This window comes from Aethina tumida, chromosome 2 (genome assembly GCF_024364675.1).
Source record: "Aethina tumida isolate Nest 87 chromosome 2, icAetTumi1.1, whole genome shotgun sequence".
Lineage (NCBI taxonomy): Eukaryota > Metazoa > Arthropoda > Insecta > Coleoptera > Nitidulidae > Aethina > Aethina tumida.
The window spans coordinates 8,637,538-8,655,029 of NC_065436.1; the positions used below are offsets into that span (position 1 = coordinate 8,637,538).

Consider the following 17,492-nt stretch of genomic DNA (forward strand, 5'->3'; position numbering starts at 1 on the left):
CCGTGAATTATAAAATATAGTATGAATTAAAATAACCTGAGAAGTTTCTATAAAAAATCTTAAACTCTTCTATTTATGATTAATTTATATAATTTTGTTGTCATTCTGATTGTGATGACTTATTTAGAGGACGAAAAAGCAAAGATATGCCTTTTTATTATTCTTATAATTTGAATTAATTTATCTTAAAGAAGGTATTTGTGGTATTATATTAATAAACTATTTTTATGTAAAAATATCTTTAATTTTAACGAACAATAGTGATACAGCTTTCTTAAAGTAATAAAAAAATTTCAATACATACTTGTATTATAAAAACTATAAACGTAGTTTAAATGTTACGTTCTGGTATCACGTATTTATATGGGGGTGCCCCTCCTTCTACCACCCACATTGTTCCACTTGGAGCATTTTTAATAAGACTTATAACACCCTTGGCACATTGTTCGGGACTGTAAAATATGTTAAAATTAAAAATTGACTGCATTAGTAGCTTAAAGCACTTACGCTTGAGTTGGTAAAAGTGAAAGGTCATCGTGAAGTCGTGCTTCATAAGCATCCCCTAGCGTCTTACCACTTATCTCAGTGACAAGGGGAGTCTCTGTTACACCGGGACAAATTCCAATAACTCGCACTTTAGTACGATTGTAATGGTACTCGTGTCCCCAGGCAAGAGTCATGCCATGTACTGCAAATTTTGTTCCGGTATAAACTGGAATAACTGCAAAACCTTGGACTCCTGCTATTGAAGAAATGTTAACTATAAGAGCTTCCTCCCCACTTTTATATTTTGGTAAATAATTGTCCATTCCTAATAAAACTCCATGAATTACTCCATTCTGAAATTTTAAAAAATAAGTATGACACTTATGTAAAGTTTTAAAGTCTCATAATTCAACAGAATTATTTACATATCTAGTGTATATTAATTTTATTTATCTCTTAACTTGCAAATACAACAAAGTTGACGTACAACCGTACCAGACAGTTAAAATAAAAATTAATAAACATGTATTTTCAGATAATTAATAAAGTAATTATAACTTTATACGTACCACATTAATTGTTATTGATTTCTCCCAAATTGAATCATTGAGAATTCCGGCATTGTTTATTAGAATATCTACATTTTTATATGTTTCAACAGTTTTTTTGAAAGCATCTATAAACAAAATGTTATAATTTTAATAAGTTGTAATTTCAAAGTAAAAAAAAACTATATTTAGGTGGGTTTACTAATAAAAATTTTTTTAACACTAATTAATAGAAATAAAAACACTATTTTAATGTGCACAAATATTCAGAGTAGTTATTTTTATATTTACTGTTCTAATTTTGGCTGATTTGTTTCATGAGTGGTATTGTTAAAATTACTAAATATTAAAATATTATTAACATATCTTATCTATTGACAATTTGTTTGAAAATTAATATTTATGTTACAGTTTTGGGTGAGTGAATTTAAATTTAAAAAAAAATCAATAATGTAAATGATAGCTATAATATATTGTTTTAAAGACAACAATAATAATATAATTCAAAACTTATTAGAAATATCCTTACATCTCACCTGAAGATAATTTATTATACCACAAATTATATATTTAAGTTTAAATAGATATTTTGTTTTGAAGAGAGTATCTTATATTACGGATAACAAAAATAGACGAATAACTTTTTAGAAATCTGCCAATCTGTTTTCGTAGATAATTCAGATACACTTAAATAAATATTTTTTTGTTTGTATTTGAAAAACTTGTAACAACCAAAAACAGTCAATTCAGAACTGTATATAAAAAATTAAGGGTTATATCTTATAAGATATACTTGATTTTATTTTTTTAAAATTAAATTTTATTTTTTTTTGTCATTATAGCAACTTTTATAATTAAATATTATCTCCATAATTATTTAATATTTATTTTAACTTAATGTGAACTGTTAAAATAATTTAAATAACTAATGTTGTTTTATGCTTTATTTTAAAAACTAATATTTTCTTATTCTGTAGTCATGTTTCATAGTGTGTACAAAAACGTTTTACGTAGTTTTATTCTTGTAGAACATCTAACATAAGTTACATCGCCACTTTTAAATAAATTAAATAAAAACTCGTCACTAAAAACTATCAATCATGACTACAGTTCTATGGTCAAGTGGACCTGACACTGGCCAAATCAAAATTGGGTCTTGAAGTTTTTAGTAAGATTTGCAGATTTCTCCATCTACTAACAATTGTCCTTACATTAAATTTCAGCAAGTCCCATTTTCTAAACGTTGTCTTTAATTTGAATCAACGTTAAGAATGATCTATTTGTCGATTATTTAAAGTTTTTCAAATTTTTTATATTTTTTTGTAGCTACTCCTTGCCCTGCCTCTCTAATTTTTTATTGATACAGAAAATGAGTGACTTATTTTGCTTGACTGTTAGCAATCTTTACTTGTTTCGTTAAACATTATTAAACAATTATAAAAAGCAAAAAACCTTTGGTAAATAAATGATGAATACTATAAAGTAAAAAGTTGCTACAATTTTGTCCAAAGAAAAATTAAAAATGTTCAATGTTCATTAAAAAATAAAATCAAAGTGACCAGCTGTTTTGCATAGTAGACACAGTAATAATAGTAAAAACAATAAATATTACATATTTTTAATAGATTTTAATAAGTTGCCGTAATTATGGCCACTGCTTATATATTTACAGAAATACTTTTCTTTATTAGGTAGAGAGTTATACAATTTAAATTCTCCATATAGTACGAAAAGAGTTTGATGCATCTGAATCCTGAAAGAGACATCATGTACAATAGAGACAGGAAGTCTCCCACTATGGGGTAGACTTCTACTGTCTCTGTCCTGCATGATGTCTCCCTAAATTCAGACACTTCCTACTGTATAGTGTGGTCTATTTAAGATTGAAACTTGATTTTAATGATAGACTTAGAAAACTATCAATTTTTACAGTCAAGAAATGAGAGTTAACATTGTTTTAAGAACAACTTCTGCATTAAATGCAGCCATCTTAAATAAGCCAGACAGTATATTTACCAACCAACAACAAAATACAAATATAAGTTATATACTTACTAAAGCATACTAACCTTCAAACTGTTTTATATCAGTCACGTCAGTCTCAATAAAGATTGCTTTATTTGGTCCAAACTCTTTCTCAATATCTACTAAAGCATTTTTTCCAAAAGTTGTATTTTTATCAGCTAATGTGACTCCCTAAAATGTTTAAATAAATTTATTTATTTCTTTGTTACCCTATGTGGAGTAAACTAATTCATAAAATGAGATTAGATTTTTTGGTATTTGAGACTTTGTATATATACATAATATTTAAACTAAGATAGGAGAATAATATGTTGTAAAAAGGGCAATTAAACGAGTAATAATAGTTTCGTATTAAATTTCAATAAATATTTTGTGCGCAGGTTGTCCAGAGGCACTTTTAAAAGTGCCTCTTCGCGCATGCGTTTTAAGGTGGAGCCATTGTTTCAATGGTAGGGGAGCTGAGGCATGCCTCCAGCCAATGAGATAACTCTAACTACTGACACAAACATTGCCTAGTTTTCAGTTTCAAAAGCCAGTTGATCGTGTATGTTATGGATTAAATTGTGGGAAGGTTTTAAATATTGCATCTCTTTTTTATTATGATATGGTGTCAACCAGTAATAACACAAACGAATATATTAACATAAAAAAATTGCGTTGACATGGTTGATTTTTCATTAAATAAATTTTTATTTCCAGTTGAAATTACTAGACTAAATGTTTGTTGTTAAATACTTAAACCGACCAATTCCCAATTTGGAAATTTTAACAAATAGGGACAAAAAACGTAGACTTACCTTGATATAATAAATTTGATTATTTTGCTGACCATGTCTTTTATTTATAAAGTGTAGTGAAGATAATTGGTATAAAATAGATTTTGTAATAGTCTTCAATATTTTTTGTTCTATATATAATGTGCCTCATAAAAAATGTTTACTAACAAAATTCGTTCTATAGATAAAGGTCTTATTTTCTAAAATCTCCAATTGATGTATTTTTATTTTAAATAATAAAATGACATTACGTAATTCTACATAATCTAGGGTAATGTATAACTCAATAAAGATAACATTAAATATTCAAACAAAAGTAGTACATTAAATAAAAATAATTTATACATTTTATGCTTACTGAATTTTTATAAAATTAATTTTTATAATATTTTTTAATTGTTATTGTAATTTTAATGTTAAAAATATAATCAGACAACAATTTTTGTTATTAAATATTTGTTTGTAAATTAAAAGTATTATGTTTTATAAGTTAGAATATAAATTATTTTTAAAACAAAGCAAAAAATGAAGGTATCAATAATTAAAGCAAGTTCTTTCTTAAAATAACAAATAAGTTCTTTACAAAAATTATAAATAAGCATATAAATGTGATTACTGACCTTCGCACCATTTCTAAGTAATTCTTTGGCGTACCTTAAACCAATACCTGAGGCACCGCCAGTAATAAGAGCCACTTTATTTGTAATATCGAAAACCATTTTATTATTGTATGTTTGTGAATGTTTTAACTGAACTGACGCAAAATTCAAAATCAAGTCGAATATATATACTCCTCAGACTATTATCTACTGGTATTTACATAATTTGTTTATATAAACATCTATATCCCACCAGTCATCGTTGTTTTCATACGAATATGAATTGCTTAGTACCTTTTTCAGTTTATATTTATATTAAAAATGTGATATGTAGTTTCTAGATATATATTTTTAGCTTTCAATTATGTATTAATCATTCCGATGGGGACATAGATTACTGCTAAAATGAGTGCCCATCCCTCTCCCATCAGGTGTGGCAAGGGACAATTTTGAAATCTTAAATAGAAATCGCATTTACGGACTAAAATACATAGGATTTATCTAAAATATTTTTTATTTTTGTTCAACTATAGCAACACTACTATTTTAAAAATATTATAAACAATATTTAAATAAATAACATTAACAGTAATCCCATGTTCTTACTTTACATTTCAGTAAATATTATCGCAATATTAAATAACATTGTAAAAAGGTTTAATTGTATTTGTATATTTTATAACATACAATTGTGGCCAGAGATATAGCACAAAATTTAAAATTAAATATTTTGTAAGATATTTCATAAAATCAAACTATAAAAAATGCTATTCACAACCTTTTGAAAATAAAAGACATTTCGTAACTTCCCGTTAGCCTTTAAATACGTCACGGCTTTTCTTTTACATAATTATAATAATAAATAGTTTCACATTATTACTGATGGATGCCATAGTAATAAAAAAGAGACTCAATATTGGAAAACTTTCTGAATCCATTAGACTTGCACATAATTAAGTAGTTTTTGAGACTGAAGAATCGGCAATGTTCACATTCATAAGTGGGGCACTCACCTTTCTCATTTGAGTAATCGCCACTGAAATACAACAAGAAAAAGTCTCAATAAAAAAACAATTCATTTTATTGACACACAAATTGGAAAAATCAGTAAACAACATCCTTCTTTACCTTCTAGGCAAATAAAAAATGAATTAATTTAGTCATTCAAGCGTCTAGTAGAATAATCAGAAGTCGACAAAATGAACAAAACTTTGTAAAGATAATCATGTTAATTAAGGTTTTCTATTGGCCAGTAAGTCTTTGTTCCCACTGAATTTTGAGAGAGACTTCATGCCTGACAGATACATTAAAAGATGCCCACTACGAAACAAATTTGCAGACATTTCCCGTCTCTGTTGTACATGATGACTCTATCAAAATTCAGTCGGATCAAATGATTTTGATACAAAAAGGAACACGCTAAAGAATTCCTCAGGATTTCAGGAAAGTCCTCAAGATAGGACAGTCAATCACACAAGATGTCCTCGCTTATTGTCACCAATTTATTTATGTTAAGCTGCTTATTGTATTTGTACAAATGTAAAAAATCATTTCAACATTCAAATTAAATATATTCAAATATAAATATTAGTACAGAATACATATTAAATTTCATATGTATTTAATTTCAGTTATAAATTATTATTGTATTATGTGTAATTTGTGTCATTAAAGTGCATTAAGTGTAATCAAAGTGTTAATATTTACTTTAAACCGAGGTTCCATAATATTTGTTTTCATTATTGTTATGCTAAATTTAAAAATAATATTTAATACAAAATAATATGCAATTTATTGTAAATATTTTAAAAAACTCAGTAAAATGAATTTATATTTATTAATCAGTTTGTGGTGAATACCAATTTATACAATCAAAATTAAATATTACGGGGCAAAAAATATATATGTGAATTCTTTGTGATATGATAATTATGAATTACTCTTATGCGGCAGAAAGAACCAACGTACAATTTAACTATATGTTGAAACTATACAGATTCATTTATCCTGATTGTGACAAATCATTGAAAATATTTGACGTTGTGTATGTATTGACATTCGATAGATTGGCGCAATTATTGATGTTCAAAAAATATCTCGGTTGAGTACAGAAATGGACCTTGCCTATGACAAACAAATGATAAAGTGTATCATGTTGACTAGTTTTTAAGTTCAATTTTGTTCTTAAAATTTTGTTATTTACCTTAAAAATTCTTACAACATTTTCTGTAAACTCCCCCTTACTTATTCCATAACATTGTTCATTACAAATTTTTAAATGTATTTCTCACTCTCAATTTTAGATGTTGGTCTTCAAAAAAATTTGCTATTGAAATAATAATTGAATTAACAAATTTTCCTTGTTTATAAGTATTGTACACCTACGACTAGTACTACTTAAAGTAAGACCAAATTTAAAAAACACTAATAGTGTGATTTGAATTATTCAGAGAGACAATTCAAGTTGTAAAATAGTGTTACTAACAATAACTATCTAAATAAGAAAGTGACTAGGCAATTTTTGATGCTGATAATTTTATTCGGTAATAATAAAAATATAGAAACAAAGAATATAAATAAATAATTTAAAGATAAAATAGATTTCTAAGAATGTTAAGATTGTATTAGGACCTTGAATAAGTTCTCGCTGTTTCTTTTTTAATAAAATAAAAGCTTTATTTAAAATATAAGGAACAAAAATATTTCACTTAAATTATTGGCCATCACTTGCCACTACTTTCTCCCATCTTTATGGGATCATATAAATTCTTCTTCGGAAAAACATGATATCTTTAGAGGCTATCCAAAAGTAGACCCATTCTTTAGAATCTTTGTAAAAATGGAACCGCTGCTCATTTAGGCGAAACAGAATTGGAGAAAATCAGAGGAGGCAATGTCAGATGAATAGAACACGTCTCTCAACTTCAAATTGTACGTTACCCAATGTGATTGTTTCTGGATCACTCCTAATATTTTTAAACGTTATAAAACTGTAGATTTATCTACTTGTAATGGATTTCCAAGAGGTGCTAGCGTCTGACGTCGGTCTTGATCAAGTAATTATCAATCCACTTATATGTCTTAAAATTTTTTGTACGCCAGAGCATTCTTTATCCTCAAGTTCAAAATTATTATATTTGAAGCGTCAAACCAGTCACTGCGTATCCGCAAAAGTTTAAGCTCCATAAAAAATCTCTGTTCTTCAACTACAGATTTCTTTTGAAGGTTAGATACAGTACTTTCTCGAAGGTGCGTTATCATTCGAAATTCCTTGCACTGTGTACTGCTACTGCCATTTTTGAAGAAACAGCGAGAACTTATTCAAGGTTCTAATAATCGAGAAATCCTTCCTTATTTCCTTCCAAATTTAGTCTACTAGAAGGCTCTCCTGACTACGGTAAAGATTTTCTTATTCTAGTGATTATTAACATATTATAATTAATATTATGATATACTGCATCGCAAAATCACCCGGATACTAGATTTTTTAGAAAAATATAACAATACATATTTAAATCTATAATATTAATTGTGTAGAGGATATACACCCTTAAATTTTAATGTATTTTTCCATTCGAAAATAGAATTTTTAAACAACCTGAAAGCTAACACGCACAAAAAAGCATCCTTATCATTCCTTGACACATAAAATAATTACCAAAATTAAGAGGTCGGGAGGTCACAAGACGTGGTCAATTGGCCAATTATTAGCTTATCATAAAAGGTACTGCAAGAGAAAAAAAGAGGAGTAAAATCGTATAAATGTTAGAACATTCATACCAAAAATCAGAGAGTAGTCAGGAGCGACTGGAAGAACTAATAGTTTATGTGTTATTCTTAAGAAATGTGTAATCTAATAATAATAGTAATATCTTTGTGTCGTCAGTGATAAGTCACAGTCACTCATATTTTGCATTATTGCAAATTGAAATCTAGGAGTAAAACAAGACTATCCCTGTCTGGTAAAATTTGGAATCGTAGAAAGTGTTGAACTGCATTTATCGATGTTCACGTAATATTTATTAAACTAAAGAGTGGCACCTTATGCAGCCTGGCTCGTTTTAGTATTTTTAGTAATACATTTTCATAAAATATTAAAACGGAAATGAAGTTCAATTGAAAAAATAATTGAACAAATAGTGGAATAAAAGAATATTTTCGTGCTAATTGAAATTCCAAAAATAATATATAAACGAATTGCATGTAACCATCAAGAATTGAAAGTTGTCATGGAAAACACGATTGGTTAATAAAAACGGAATCAAATTAAAGTTAACAGATCAATATTATTACATACTGGCCACCTCTAGACTATTCTATTCAAGGATTCTTCTTTTGATAAATATCTGCAAAAAAATTAAATAATTCTAACAATTAAACAAATTATAAGAAATAATGGAATAATGGAATATTATATTAAAAAATATTGTAATATATTTGCAAGTAAGGTGACCACTATGGGACTTAATTCAACTTATAAAACTGATTTATCAGTGAAATGAATTTTTCCAAATTACAAGTACATTCAAGAGGTCAATTAGAAAATATACAATTTTCTAGACATACTTGAAAGAATAATCGTTTAAAATTAAACGTCAACTCTTTTATTAATAATCACAATTCATCTAAATATGAAGCTTTGTGGAGTTTTAATCGAAACTACATGTCTTTCCATAAATTTTTAATTGCATATACGTCTTTGACACCCTTCGTAAAATAAACACAAAACTAACATTTTTATAGAAATGGGCACAACCAAATAGCACTTTTTTATCATCGTGCAAAAACATTAACACAGCTTTTATTACAATTTATCAGTCTGGTGTAAATAGCAACCAAAATATTTTGTATCTACTTGTCAAAAAATGTCTCAAAATTAAATTTCTGATTTTGATAGAGCTAGGATAATCGCCTTACATCAACAGGGTTGGTCAAAAATGCAATTATTCGAAGAAAGTGAAAATGTATATAGAGACCAAGTGGTGGACGTCAAATTCAAGGGAGAATCGTTATATAGCCAATTGTGTACGACGCAACAGTAATGTTACTGTCCAAGCTACAAGAATACAGTTTAGAAGAATCTACTATAGATTGATTTCTTCATCTACAATCCGATGACTACTTGCTGATGCTAATTTAAGATTCTGATGATCATTAAGAATGCCTAGACTTACTAGGCAACATAGAGCCACCCGAATGGGCTCAAGAGCACATACATTAGTTTTTACTTGAATAATTTAATTCCCTCAATGCCACGGTGGATTAACTAGCTGTTTAAGAACATAGAAAAACATACAGGTATTTTTATGGTTTAGTAGTTGCTTTTTATTTTTCTTTCTACCAGTGTTATACCAAACCAAACAAACAAATTTGCTAAAAACCTTTGTAATAAAGCAACAAATTATGTTCAATTATTTATAAACTGTTATTCTCCTTTATTCTCAAAAATATTAAGGAGTTCAAGAGTTTTGAAGACTTGTGTACACTGGTTAATCATGAATCTAAATATGATTATCTTTTAACTAATTTTGAACAATTTTGGAGTATACTTCGTAACATTATCCATCTTATTAGAGATATAATATAATAATCTACTGACTTTAAAAAAATAACAAATTAGTAATTTAAATTCATATATATATATATATATATATATATATATATATATATATATATATAAAATTATAACAATTGCAACCAAAAATTAAAAATATCTAAATAAATAAAATTAAAAAGAAAGTAATTTAAGTAAATGAGTAATTTAAATATGTATACAACAATTTTAAAAATTAAAACAAATCACATAAGTTTTGAAAAATTAAAAAGATTTATTTATATATATAAAATTAAAATTAATTGAAATTCGTAGTACCTAAAATTTAAAATTATAAAATCAACAAAAAAATACAAATAGTAATTAAAATTTGCAAAATGTACATGTAAAAAATATATATATAAAGGCTGAAAAAATTATAATCAATCAATTTTAAATTTAAAAAAGTAAAATTAACTAACTAATTTTTAGCGAATTAGTAACTTAAATTTATACATTAAAATTAACAATTTAAATCAAAAATATAAATTAAAAATAAAAAAATTAAATTTAAAAACCATAAAAATTAAAATTAATTATCGAATTAAAAATATAAATTACTAATTAACTAAAATTAAATATATAACCAATAAATTAAACAAAATAAATGAGTAATTAAAATATAACATTAATCGTGATTCATTTTAAGTTTCTTGCGACTTTTTTGTTTCTAAATAATATAATATTAAACTTTTTTTTGCAATTTGGGGTAATCATATCCATATCCTGCATTGTATGCTTTTTGAGTTTCGATTACTGGTAACGAAAAATGGATCCTATATGATAATCCAAAATACAATTTATACATATTTTATACTAATCTTAAACTATAAATCTACAAATGATTGATACAGTTTTACACTACATATTTATTAGGGCGCACCAACAATTTTTTTTTCCTTGGCAAACCTGAAAATATCATTCACATGATGAAAAAAATTATGGTAAAGTTTGTCCAAATATTAATAGGCGACTCATCGTGATTTTCCTATTTAAATAACATTTTATTGCGTTCTAACTAATTAGTATAGTGTATTCTTATAAGAAATTAAACAATCTTCAAAAAAGGTCTGATACAATTTTCGATTCGTTGAAAATTAATAGAAGGTTAAAGTTCAACTTCTAATGGTATATTATGACACAATTTTTTGTATTTTATCTCCAAGTGGCTCTGCTATGCTTCCAACTACATAAAAATTCAACGCTTTTTATTTGAGTAGCGCAAAATAACATAAGTTTCTCTTTGTAAGTTCATGCAATGAAAACGAGTAACTTTAGACCGGTCATTTTTTTGCCATTAGGTACATTTAAGAGGTCAGTCAGAGAATCTACAATTTTGTAGACATACTAATTTGAAACTATAAAACTACAAATGATTTATACGGATTATACAGTATATATGTATATTATCATATATTTAGGCCATGTTTTGTATTTTTCTAAAAAGCCATGTTTAATTTAGATAAACCTAGATCACTTGCTCTGAAGAAATTTTGCTAATAAATCAGTAACATTACCAATTTGAAACTATGAACCTACAAATAATTTATATAATTTATTCACAGTGTATGTATATTATAATATATATATATATATAGGTCATTTTTTTAGTTTTATGAAAAACCATATTTAATGTAGATAAATGTAAACCTAGATCACTTGCTCTGAAGAAATTTTGCTAATAAATCAGTAACATTACCAATTTGAAACTATAAACCTACAAATGATTTATATAATTTGTTCACTGTATATATATATATATACTATAATATATTTAGGTCATGTTTTTTATTTTTCTAAAAAGCCATATTTAATGTATATAAATGTAAACCTAGATCACGGGGTCTGAAGAAATTTTGCTACTAAATCAGTAACGTCACCAATTTGAAACTATAAACCTACAATACCTTCCATTATTTTAAAAAGCCTCATTTTATTTAGCAAATTGTAATAATATATCACCTGTTCTGAACAGATTTTAATTTTAACAAATGACAAAACAATATCTTTATTCATATATTTCATGTTGATCATTTGGGAAATCATTAATAATAATTATTATTTAAAAAAAATTAATATGATATTAAACTATAATAATTTTTTGTTGTAACACATAGTCATTTTTGAAAATTAACCTATTTTATTTAGAGTTCGATGCATTTAAAATATATGTTACTGATTACATAGACTTAAGGATTAAACTGTGTTACAATATTTATCTAAAACACTTGAACTGCAAATAATATTCATATATTATATACATATAACATAGATAATAAATGGGTGTCTTCTATAATTATATAAATAAAAATAAAAATATTTTGAGGAAATATTCTTTCTTATTTCTTAAACTTTTTAATCAAATAAAAAAATGCCATTATACTTTTTTTTGCTTCAATTATTTTTTTATATTATTTAAGAAAAATATAGCTGGATAAAATACTTATTATTTATATTAATATAATAATTTAATATTTTATTACTATTATTTAACAATCAATGGATTCAATCAATTTATCAATTTGCCTTTGTTCTATTCAATATCAACTCCCACACAATTTTTCAAATAAATCGAACTTGTTGCGATAAACCCCTGATTCGAATTTTATTTCGATAAATCCCTGATTTTGCGATCAAGAATTTTCCACAGATACCCAAAAGGGCTAAGGTCGGGACTTTGTGTCAGCCACTTCATTACTTCGACCTTTTCCATTAAAAACCAATGTTTAACCAATTTTGAGGTATGTTTTGGATCGTTGTAGTATTGAAAACGCCATACAAAGAAAAATACCCCCATACAATCAGAAATTCTGCTTCACGTTTAACAGTTCACCTTTCGGACGTGGAACATGAATAATACTATCACTGTTAAACAAGTTAATCTTAGGTTCATAACTCCAAATAATTCTTTTTCATCATCAATTCATTATTCACTGCCCACCCAATGTGCTCTTGGGTAAATTTTTGTCTCGCTGCGATATTCTTCTTTCGTAAAAATAGTTTCTGATGGCTTATAACTTTTTAAGCTAGAATCTAAAAGTCTTCAACGTATAGTCCTAGAAGAAATCTCAGACGGCTCAAATTGGTTCGTAACAGTGGCAATATGGGCCGACGATAAGAATGGCAAGACCTCAGCAATAAGCACAATTTTTTATCTTAATGATAAGTGGTTTTGTGGACTGCCTGAAGATTTATCAGGTACTAATATGCTACTGACTGATAATGTTGGGCCTTAACTCAACTTTCTTAACACCTCTTTTATAAAAATCTAATATTTTTTCCTCCAAACCAACAAATTTGCCTTTATCCATTTAATGAGGTTATTAACACACTCAGTGTATAAATGAATGTTTAAAACACATATTTATTTATATTTTATACTTTTGTATTTGGCTTGATTATTATATACTACATGAAATAACACGGATGAAGTTAATATGATGTGAAATAGTATCAAGCAATAAATCTATGAGGATCTTATCTAGTAGAGTTGGTGAATCGTCAGGAAGCAATTAATTAATGAGTACCTTTAAACCTGAAAACATTTCATAATGATAATTATTATATGATTTTTGTTACAATTTGTATTAATTATTATACATTAAGTAACAAGCATAATTTTTATAGGGATTTAATTGTTAAGATATTTCTTATAAAAAATACAAAGTTATAATTTAAATGTGTTACGATGAGGTATTACGAATTGGTATGCCGGTTCTCCTCCTTCTACCACCCATATTGATCCATTAGGAGCATTTTTAATAATATCTACAACACGACTGGCACATTGTTCAGGACTGCAAAATATTTTAAAATAAAAAATTAACTTTGCCATATTTTTGACTACTTACGTTTGATATGGTAACTGTCCCAGATTTTTTTTAAGTTCTGTTTCATAAGGAGCTCCCAAAGTCTTACTTCCCATATCGGTTACAAGTGGAGTCTTCGTAGCACCAGGGCAAATTCCAATAACTCTTACTTTAGAGCGACAATAGTGATAGTCATGACCCCAAGCTATGGTCATACCATGGACTGCAAATTTTGTTCCACTGTAAACTGGAAGAACTGCTAAACCTTGAATTCCAGCAACTGAAGACGTGTTGACGACAACTGCTTCCGTCCCACTCTTATGCTTCGGTAAGAATTTGTCCATACCCAATACAACACCATTAACCACCCCATTCTAAAAATTTAAAAATTAAATGTATGGGGACATGTTTAATATAACTTATTACTTAGTGCTTATTTTTATCCTATTAAGGTAATTTTATACATACCACATTAACTTTTACTGATCTTTCCCAACTTGAATCATTGAGGATTCCGGCGTTATTTATTAGAATATCTACATTTTTATATATCTCAATAGTTTTTTTAAAAGCATCTATAAAAAATATATCATTTTAAAAATAAAAAATGGCAGCAGATACGTATTTTGTGGGGCAATATTATAAATTTTATTAAAATCCAAAAGGTCGGGAACATTTTTAAATGGAACTTAAAAACATTATTACAAAACAAATTTTTGAATCCCATTATCAGCTAGATTCATATGAGTAAAGATACCTTTATATGAGTTTTCTCATTGATTATACAGTACGAAAAGGGTTTGATCCATCTGAATCCTGAAAGAAACGTCATGTTCAAAACAGACAGTAAGTCTCCCACTATGGTCTACTGTCTCTGTCATGCATGATGTCTCTCTTTAAATTCAGACGGGACAAACGCTTTTCCTACTGTATACCACTGAGAAATTATTATTATTATTATTATTTTTCGAAAAAATCATCCACAATCTTATGGAGTATAAATTTATTTTTTAATATATCAGTTCATTAATCCTTATATACCATAAATACAAAAATTAACTATTTTTTGTGTAGTACACAATTCATAAATTAGGAGATATACGAGTAAATATAAAAACTTAGACATTATGTAAATGTTTACTCATTTATACTTTATCAACGCAAAATTAAATAAATATGTTTTCAAATCAGACCTACAATATACAAACCTTCAAATTGTTTTATGTTCGATACATCGGTTTCAATAAAGATTGCTTTATTTTGTCCAAATTCTTTTTCAATATCTAACAAAGCATTTTCTCCAAAACTTGTATTTATATCTGCCAAAGTGACCCCCTGAAACATTCAAATAATTTTAATGTTTCTGTTAATTTATTACAATAAAGGAAATAAATTAATTTTTTATTGTATTAAACATTATTTATATTAGAAAGAAAAATATTTTTTTATTTTTTAACTTAGAATGATTAATTTTTTTATGCAAAAAACATAAAATACTTATTAAAAGCTTATGTAATATATTGTATTTATGGACATAAAAAATCATTTATTAACAAAAACCTATTAACAGATAAAATCAAATTAACCTGTTGATTAAATTTGTTGGCATAGTATCTCGTTACGTCAATAAATTAAATGGGCATTACGTAAGTTATAGAAATATTTATATGAACATTGTATTCAAACTGAAAGCAAGTTTTCAGATATATTATATTTGTAACTACACTGATACAAGAAATAAACGTTCCACCTATACCTAATAGAATACCTGATAAAATAGAAAAATAGGTTAAAGTTGAGCTTGGGTGTGTTCAAACTGTTTTGTTAGAAGGGGAAGGTTGGAATTACTGCAGGATTCCTGAAAGCTTTGTTGTATCAATTTCCCGAATGCCACTTGGAGAAGAAAAGGGGGATATATATGAGGAAAAACCTGCATAAGTACGGTAGATATACCGATGAACATTAATATGTACGTTTACAAAAAATATATATTATCTTTGATTTTACTTTAAAAACATATATCTTAGTTTTATGAGAATTATTATAAAAATAATTAAAAATTAAGCTTGGGCTTGTCAAATCCAATGTTCAAATGTCTCTCCTTGCCGTTTTAGTCCGGTCCCACAATTCTTCATTTGAAACTATTGCACGATATACCTGACTTTTTGAAAGCAAAAATCTATAGGTCTCAGTTCTGGTAACGGTGGGGGCGAAGCAAATGTATTGTTTTAAATTCAGGCTTCAAAAAAAAAAACTTTAAATATTATTTTTTCTCCTTTCCTGTAGGATAAAATGACTTCTTATGTAACAGTGTATTATTTATTTTATAGTTTGTTATTACATTTCATCTTAATGTGGTATTTTTAAAATGTTAAAAATTTGCCATTTCTGTAAAAAGCACAAAAGAAAATTTGATTTATAAAATAATTAGTACCTATTAAAATAAAAACATATTTGTACATAGACAATACAACAAATAAGCCTCATTGACATGAATTTTTGTAGTAATAAAGAAATGAATTTATTAAATTATTATTATTTGTGAAATGATCTTTTACCTTTTCCAATGTTAACATAATTATTCTAAAATTATTAATAGAATAAAAACTTAATCAACAGTTTTACTTATTCTCTGATACTCTAAATCTAAAGAAAGTATGCGTTTAAAAATGGTAAATAATGAGTCTACTTACCTTAGCACCATTTCTAAGTAATTCCTTGGCGTATCTCAACCCAATACCTGAGGCACCTCCTGTAATAATAGCTACTTTGTCTGTGATATTAAAAACCATTGTGTTAATAACGTATGGTAGTGTAGTTTTCAGATAACTCGTGTAAAATTAATGCAACAATCGTTTATATATAACCCCGTAAATTATTGACTGATAGTATTTTACATAATTTGATATTGGCCTACAGAGTACCATACTGCAGTTATCGGATATATATTTTTAATACTTTCCATTTTTAATTGTATTGTGATATCGAGTTTTTCGTTTAATCATATTTTAAATGTTAAAAAATTAAAATTAAAAAAAAAGTTTAATACCTTAAGAAATAGAAGCTTATAATTACAGCAACATATTAAAATGTATTAAAAATATTAGCTTACTACTTGAAGAGATCAATTTAATATTATTCTTCTATGGACTGCATATATTTATCACTTCTCATTCGACAAAATTATAGTAACTTTTTACTTTATAGTATGTCTGTGATCTGTATCGATTCGGACGATTATTTACTTTATTTTGCTTATTATAATTATTTAATGATTGGTCGTAGACAAACTGTATCAAGCGCTGAACCTGATCTAAGAGTTTATAGCTAAATGAGTCAGTAATTTCCTGTAATAATAAAAAAATGAGGAACAGGACAAGTAGTAACTACAAAAAATATTCAGATATTTTAAATGTCAAAAAACAATCCATTTTCATCGTCAATTTAAATTAAAGACAACCTGTAGGAAATGGAATCTGCTTAAATTTAGTTTAAGAACCGTGACAGATAAGTTAATGGATCGGGTTTGTTAGGGTAAAAAAAGTCTTCCTTTTTACTAATATTGTGAAAACTAGATTTTAATATGCTGCTTTAGTGCTGAGTTTAACATTTACAGTTCTCCTTTAGCAACGACAACCACTATAATTCTAGAAAGG

General features: G+C 26.7%; 2 protein-coding genes across 2 annotated transcripts; both read right to left on the minus strand.

Annotated features, from left to right (window-relative positions):
* Positions 1-222: 222 nt before the first annotated feature.
* On the minus strand, positions 223-4,585 carry LOC109599783 (15-hydroxyprostaglandin dehydrogenase [NAD(+)]). Its single transcript, XM_020015813.2, has 5 exons — positions 4,456-4,585; positions 3,104-3,230; positions 1,056-1,162; positions 508-839; positions 223-452 (listed from the first exon to the last, which is right to left on the minus strand). The coding sequence occupies exons 1-5, from the start codon at positions 4,552-4,554 to the stop codon at positions 332-334; spliced, it is 786 nt and encodes a 261-aa protein (XP_019871372.1). The 5' UTR covers positions 4,555-4,585; the 3' UTR covers positions 223-331.
* A 9,109-nt stretch (positions 4,586-13,694) lies between these two features.
* LOC109599770 (15-hydroxyprostaglandin dehydrogenase [NAD(+)]-like) lies at positions 13,695-16,720 on the minus strand. Its single transcript, XM_020015796.2, has 5 exons — positions 16,530-16,720; positions 15,045-15,171; positions 14,305-14,411; positions 13,879-14,210; positions 13,695-13,824 (listed from the first exon to the last, which is right to left on the minus strand). Exons 1-5 carry the CDS (start codon positions 16,626-16,628, stop codon positions 13,695-13,697), a joined length of 795 nt encoding a protein of 264 aa, XP_019871355.2. The 5' UTR covers positions 16,629-16,720.
* Between the last annotated feature and the right edge of the window lie 772 nt (positions 16,721-17,492).